The following is a 7,542-nucleotide window of genomic DNA, read 5'->3' as shown; positions in this document are numbered from 1 at the left end:
TGCCTGGATCAAAGGTAAGAGAGAGAGAGAGAGAGAGAGAGAGAGAGAGAGAGAGAGAGAGAGAAAGAGAGAGAGAGAAAGAGAGAGAGAGAGTTAGTTTCTGGCTTAATAAAAGGAAGAAACAAGCACTATAAATTGAAAAACAGATGTTATCATGTGTTGACCAGCATTGTTTGTGATCTGTAGCAGTGGAGCATCTAGGGTAGGTTTCTCAACCTTCCTAATGCTTCCTAACAGTTCCCTGTGCTGGGGTGATCCCCAGCCATAAACATTTCATTTCTGCTTCATAACTAATTTTACTACTGTTATAAATCATGGTATAAATATCTGATATGCAGGAGATCTGATATGGGACCCCCAAAGGGGTCACTACCCACAGGCTGAGAACTGCTGATCTAGATGACGTTATGAGACATGAGTGTGACTTTGAGGTGGAAAGTGGTCTGGTGGAAAGATACTGAAGCTGAGAAACATGACCATGTCTCCAGTTTGGCTCATGGTAGACATGAAGAGCCACTGTTTGTACTGTGTGTAGCCTCTCAATAAGACGTCAGATTGAAAGTACAAGAATTGGGCATTGAGCTGAAATCTTTTTATTCTGGTATCAGTGATCTCTATGGCCTCTTCCTGGCACACTGATTTTAAGTTCTTGTGAGGAGGCTCATGGTCTCAGTTAGTTGGGTCAGGAAATGGAAAGACCAGAGAACATTCCTAAAATGTGCTTTAACCAAAGGGTGGGGACAGTCTTTGGCTTTTCTTCAGAATATCCATACAGATTTGCTTCCCAATGAACATTACAGTGTTTAACAGCTTGGCTCTGCTCCTAGGTTACTTGTGTTGGGCACATCATTGGTGCTGTGGTCGCTGACACCCCAGAACACGCACACAGAGCCGCTAGAGGGGTGAAAATCACCTATGAAGACCTTCCAGCCATTATCACAATGCAGGTAACTGAGAAACGGGCTGTTCCTGTAAAGGAGTGAGCATCTGCACCCAAGGCATTCCTTTGAATCCCCTGGAGAAAGACCCTCCAACTTGAGTAGCACATAGAGATTTCACTACAGTTGACTGCAGCTTCCCTGGGTTCTGTTTATATGATTTTGATTCCTCAGATTAACCATAGTGTATAAACATAGTCTGTAAACACCCAGATTCTCACTGTAAGTACAATTCTCAAATCATACATTATATCCAACATTGCATTTGAAAACAGGTTTTGTGCTGCATCCTTTTGCCCAACTGTAGGCTAATAATAGGTTTTCTGAGTTTGTTTAAGCTCATCTAGGTGAAGCTATGTTGTTCACTCCATATGTTAGGTACATTGAATCATTAGCATATGGTATTTTCAATATGATAGATTTATTGGCCTATAACGCTATCATAAGACAAGGATCATCTCTAAGTAGATTTTAGAATTCCTTCCAGCCCTAAAGTTTACGCTCCAGGAAGTCTTACCTTTCACCATCCTGGGTTCAAGCCACTGATGACTCTGCTGAGCTCTTCGGGCTCCACATTTCAGCTGCAGGTGGCTCCTTGTGGGATTCTCTGCTTTTCCAGAAGTCTCAGAGCTGTCCATCTCGCACTGAGGAGATGGATGGAACATGATTCCCTGAGCTCCAGTAGAGCGCGCTTTAGGCTATGACAGAGTGCAGGGAGGCACATCTGTGAGGAGGGAGGGGTAGTCATTTAGAAAGGCTCTCCCTTCCTTGTCAGAACCCCCCCCCTCCCTGGAAAGCCATGGTACTGAGGCTTCCTTTCTGACCCTCAGGATGCTATAAAGAACAACTCCTTTCATGGCCCGGAGGTAAAAATCGAGAAAGGAGACCTCAAGAGAGGCTTTTCTGAAGCTGACAATGTCGTCTCAGGTATGGTGGCGCCGCACAGCAGAAGGGACTGGGGCAATGGTTTGTGAGTTAAATTCTAGAGATGCACATGGTGGAAGCCCTAGAGAAGGGAAGTGAGTTGACAGCATCTTTTAATGCAAGAAACCTCTGGTGTTTGGAATGAAACTGTAGACAGTTAGCAGGGATGGAGCCTCTCCCATTTAAATCTTCATTCTTCCATCTCCGGGCTGGATATACCCAAATGATCCTACATTATGTCTTTGGAAGGCTGTGTAGGTAGGATGATGGCTACAGATGCGTCCAGCTTTGGGACAGATTCTCCATTCTCACCAGATGCATGAAGATGTTCTTAACCACTATCTGAACTTCTGCTCCTCCCCACCCTCCCTGAACTCTGACTCCATGAGTTAGGCCCACAGCTTCCTGCCTAGGCCAAGGCTATCCTTCAGTCCCCTTGGGATACCTTCCTACTTTGACCCTTTGGCCCTGCTCAGTTACTAGCAGGCTAACTAGTTCTCTAACAAGACTGGTTGATTCCATTCTGAAAGATATGTTTCCAGTCATGCTCGCCAATCTCTCTCTCTTTCTTTTAACCTTGTCCAAAACTTTACAATGGTCATATTAGAAATCCCAGGTGCCCAGTGGCCTCAGTATTTGTTACTCTGGCTACCATGATGGGAGGAGGATTGGACGAACAGACATAACTCACAGAGTGTTAGGACTTTAAAACCCTTTTCCATTTCAGTTGGTCTCCAAAGGTGACCACGAACAACAGGTGGTTCCATGGTGGACTAGTTCCTTTAGCAAGTGTACTGGTTCGCTTCTCAGTTGCTGTAATAAAACACTGCTCAGTAGCATTTTGAGAGAAAAGCGTTTATTCAGATTACAGGTTCCTGTCTGTTCTTGAGGGAAGCCAGGACGAGACCCTGGCAGCAGGAACTGAACATGGAGGAACACTGCTAGCTGGCATGCTTTCCTTGGTTTGCTCAGCTGTCTTCTTCATACAACCCAGGCCCATCTGCCCAGGAATGGCACTGCCCACAGTGTGGAGAGGATCTCCTCTATCAATTAGCAATGAGGGAAGTGCCCCCCACAGTCATGTCTACAAGACAATCTGATGGACACAGTTCTTCAGTTGACGTTCCCAGATGTGTCAAGTTGACAGTCAAGATTAGCCACCACAGAAGGCATATCCCTGTACAGATCTGGGCTCATCGGGGGTCTCTCATTGCTTCCCCAGGAGAATTATATATTGGTGGCCAGGAGCACTTCTATCTGGAGACCCACTGCTCCATTGCTGTGCCGAAAGGCGAGGCGGGCGAGATGGAGCTCTTCGTGAGCACACAGAACACCATGAAAACCCAGGTCAGCTCAAGGCAGTGACAGGAGAGTGACAGAGAGTGACAGAGAGTGACGGAGAGTGACAGAGTGACAGAGAGCTGGCAGAGAGTAACAGGAGAGCTCCTAGTGGACCAGGTCGGACAGAATAGGAAACAGGAAGAGGTAGATACTAGATATAGATTCTAAAAGGGACCCGAGTATTAGTCTTGGAATCAGAGCCTATTCACCACCAGCGGCATTGAACTTGCCACTTAACTTTACCTAGTAAGGTGGAGCCTGCTAGTGTCATTTCATCAATCAGATGCATTTTAGGATTCGCACTAGAACCTAGGGAGTCTTCACTTTTATAATTCTGATGCTATGTGGCCAACATATAACAAGGCATATCCTGCCCAAATATCTCATTGTTTAAAATCAAGTATGGGACCAAGTGATAACCATAGGGACCACTAACTTAGCAGATACCGCTATCTGTATATGATATTGCACATGCACTATCAATACGATACTATGTGTACATGTATTAACTGGAACACGATATTGGTTGCCAGGATTTTTGGTATCTACTCTTACCATTCTAACCTAGAAGTCCTTGCCAAGGGAGATGATTTTTTTTTCTCCGAATGTACGCTGTTATCTTGCCCTTCTGGTAGAAAAAGAAATATCCGAGTTGCCTGAATTCACTCGGTGGTGACCAGTGAGTGCTGGCTCCTGGCACCAGCCACCACTGGGAGGTGAGGAAGATGTTCACTTCAGAAGTTTCAGAATTTATAGTAGTGCTTAGGCCCAGGCATGTTGGACAGGTTGAGGTCAGGCCTTGAAAAGGTCCAGAGGATTTGTCAACGCAAGTTTATTTTTTATTTTTCTCTATTGTATAGAGCTTTGTTGCAAAGATGTTGGGGGTTCCAGAAAACAGAATTGTAGTCCGCGTGAAAAGAATGGGTGGAGGCTTTGGAGGGAAGGAGACCCGGAGCACTCTGGTGTCCACGGCAGTGGCCTTGGCTGCATACAAGTGAGTTTCTAGGCCCCCCCTTTCCTGCCACAATGCCAGTTGGTCACGATGGTCTTTTAGTCTCCCCTTGTTGAAAGTAATTGTCTCTACTTGGATTTCTTGGTTTTCTTTGTTTCAAACCCTTGGACATAAGGGCGGGGATACCCTCAGCAGCTTCTTTGTACATTGTGTTTGTGGCATTTCCCCCCCTAACTGGCTTAAGCTCCCTAGGAGTGAGGTGAGAGCTCACAGCCTGGCATTCCCCATGTTCTTCAGCACAGCACCACCATTGCAAAGCTCAGTGCATAGATGGAAAACAAACCTCCGTACTGTTTAGCATCCTGAGACACACGGGGCTTAGGCTGCAGGAGACTTACAGGTTTCTAACCTCCTTGATCCCCCGCTGCCCCAGGACAGGCCGCCCCATACGTTGCATGCTGGACCGCGACGAGGACATGCTGATAACTGGTGGCAGACATCCCTTCCTGGCTAAATACAAGGTTCTTGATCTTTCCTGTCTACTCGGGTAGGATACGTGGGTGGGATGGACCAGGACGGATAGACAGACATGGGTGTTATTGAGAATGACTCTCCTTTCATCAGGTCGGCTTCATGAAGACTGGGACTATAGTGGCACTGGAGGTGGCTCACTTCAGCAATGGTGGGAACACCGCGGATCTCTCTCAGAGTGTAAGTAGGGTCTACCTAACCTAGGAGTGACTGGAAGGCCAAGGGTATGCTGCACAGTCTATGGACTTCCCTGCTGATTATTTCTGTATAGCCACGTAACCAACTTCTCACTTTCAGCTTCCTGTCCTTGGACAATCTCTAAGCAGAGAATGTTCATATTATATCTATGATTAGAAACTCGTCCTTTCTGTTCAAGATATTTGCCATGCTAGCCCTATTACATATACATCTCCAGGTGTGTGTGTGTGTGTGTGTGTGTGTGTGTGTGTGTGTACACATATCTGTGTGTATGTGTGTGCATGCATGTACGTGCTCATGGACAAGACAAAAAGATGTAATATTTGCTTATAAAATAAAAACTTTGCAAAAAAATTAAGCTCAGGGAGCTTAAATGAGCAAAGAACACTTTACAAACCAGTCACCTCAAAACAGAGGCTCAGAGAGGTGGCCAGGGGGCATTTGTGGACAGAATGTGGCCAGGTGGCATCTGTAGACAGGAAACGGAAGTGGCGTATAGAAATGGCAGCTCTGTACGGCTTGACACTTGCTTAACTTGAACACGGTTTGATCTCTTAGCTGCCTACCTGTTGGCGATGATTGGGACTGCGTGACACAGAGCTACAAAGTAAAGTGTACTCAGGGAGTTTGGGACCCAGTTAGGTTGCAGTGCATCCCATCTCGGCACAGAGGCATCCTCTGATGAGATTCAGTTGTGTTCAATAATGTACATCGTGGACATTTCTCCTTTTACAGTTCGAGGGGCTAATGTATCTTTAGGGAGGACTTTTCTTTCTTTCTCCCATAAGTAGAGTACTGGACACTGCTTATGATGTCCAGTAGCTGCTTTTGGTTTGTGCTGAGTTCTCCCACCTTCTTCCTAATTTTTAGTCTTGTATCTCTGTATCTTGAGAAAGGGGCACAGGAACCCCCGACTGTAAGTGCAGGTTCCTGTTCTTTCATCTGTTCTTTTTTGAGCTCTTGTAATTGTTAGTTCATGTGTTTTTCCTCTCTGTTGTTTGAGATCAAACCAATGAGTATGCTACATCTTTGGGGAAACTGACATTTTATCATTATATAATCTCTCTCTTATAATGTTTTGTTCACAATTTTCCTTTATCTAATGTTACTAAAAATCGTTTTTTTGTACCATTTGTTTAATATTTACATGCTATATTTTCTAAACTTTTGCTTTCAATCCACCTATATTATTATTATTGAAATGAAAATTTCAGAGACATGTAGTCATGTCATATTTCTAAATGTATTCTGTTAATCTCTGTCTTTTATTTGTACTGATTTATTATTATCTTTGAAACCTCAAAGCCCACCCCCAGTGACGCACTTCATCCAACAAGGCCACACCTACTCCAGTAAGGCCACACCTCTCAATCCCTCCCAAGTAGTGCCATTTCCTCATGATTAAATGTTCAAATATACGAACCTATAGAGGCCATTCTTATTCAAATAACTGTATCCAGATCCTACTGGGGGGAAGGAGAGGGGAAGAGCAAGAGAGAAAGTTATGTGTTCTGAGTTAGAGGTCAAGGAAGCATAGGATATTGTAATCATGAACATACAGTCGCTGTGGCTCCAAGCCTGCTAAAGTCTGACTAGCTACTGAACAGCAGGGATATGGTAAAGGCCTTGGTTCTTAATTAGACCCTTGTCACCATCCAGAAGGAAAGTAAGTAAGAGGTCTTCTGCTAAGTGAGCATCAAAGTCTGGGGTCTTATGTGCTTTGCAATGGCTTTATTTAGGGTGTGGGTAGGGCTTTATAAATGGCTACTGGTAGCCAGTGGTGAGTCTTAGATCCATACCTGACTTTTTCTGATACCATCCCAATGGGTGTTGGGGCTCCCCATTGGAGCCTCATGAAAATGGAAGCATAGGTTTCTGATGAGATTTTGCAGATGTGGGTATAGGAATGGGGTCACAACTCCTGTGAATGAGTATATGTGTGTGTGTGTGTGTGTGTGTGTGTGTGTGTGTGTATGTATGTGGGTGGGTGTGTCTGTGAGTGTGTGTGTCTATGAGTGTGTATGTGGCATTCAGTTTGAGTATAATAGTTAATGTCTAAGACCTTTGCTAGGCTACCTTTTATTGACCTTTCAGATAGAAAGAACAGGATTTAAGGGGGTGATCCTTTTTAGTCTCTATAAGCATTGACATTTTTAGATCACTTGATTTTCACAAAGGTTTGAGATCTAGAAGCATAACAAACACTTTAAACCTTTAAACCCTAGAACTCCTTACCACACCTTTTCTTTTTCTTTTTCTTTTTCTTTCTTTTTTTTTTTTTTAAAAAAAAAACTCAGTGAGGTTTTCTGTGCCTCCATTTCTTTTTCTTTCTTTTTCTTTTTTTCTTTTTAAAGATTTATTTATTATTATATCTAAGTACATTGTAGCTGTCTTCAGACACACCAGAAGAGGGTATCAGATCTCATTACGGATGGTTGTGAGCCACCATGTAGTAGCTGGGATTTGAACTCAGGACCTTCGGAAGAATAGTCGGTGCTCTATTAACCACTGAGCCATCTCACCAGCCCCACTACACCTTTTCTTGATTCCCGAGGACTATAGTGTTTCTGCCACTTTTCTTTCTTTTAGTATATGTGGTATCACTGTCGACTTAGAACATTCTCTCTCTCTCTCTCTCTCTCTCTCTCTCTCTCTCTC

General features: G+C 44.2%; 1 protein-coding gene across 1 annotated transcript in view; it reads left to right on the top strand.

Annotated features, from left to right (window-relative positions):
- Xdh (xanthine dehydrogenase) overlaps window positions 1–7,542 on the top strand; it is a 99,807-nt gene that overhangs the window by 76,550 nt on the left and 15,715 nt on the right. The window contains exons 25-30 of the mRNA XM_021217665.2: window positions 828–947; window positions 1,769–1,865; window positions 3,085–3,209; window positions 4,064–4,197; window positions 4,589–4,676; window positions 4,780–4,866. Of these exons, the coding sequence (XP_021073324.1) occupies window positions 828–947; window positions 1,769–1,865; window positions 3,085–3,209; window positions 4,064–4,197; window positions 4,589–4,676; window positions 4,780–4,866 (651 nt within the window). The remainder of the gene's footprint in view (window positions 1–827; window positions 948–1,768; window positions 1,866–3,084; window positions 3,210–4,063; window positions 4,198–4,588; window positions 4,677–4,779; window positions 4,867–7,542) is intronic.

Source organism: Mus pahari, chromosome 18, assembly GCF_900095145.1.
Source record: "Mus pahari chromosome 18, PAHARI_EIJ_v1.1, whole genome shotgun sequence".
Lineage (NCBI taxonomy): Eukaryota > Metazoa > Chordata > Mammalia > Rodentia > Muridae > Mus > Mus pahari.
This window is presented reverse-complemented; position numbering and strand designations above follow the sequence as displayed.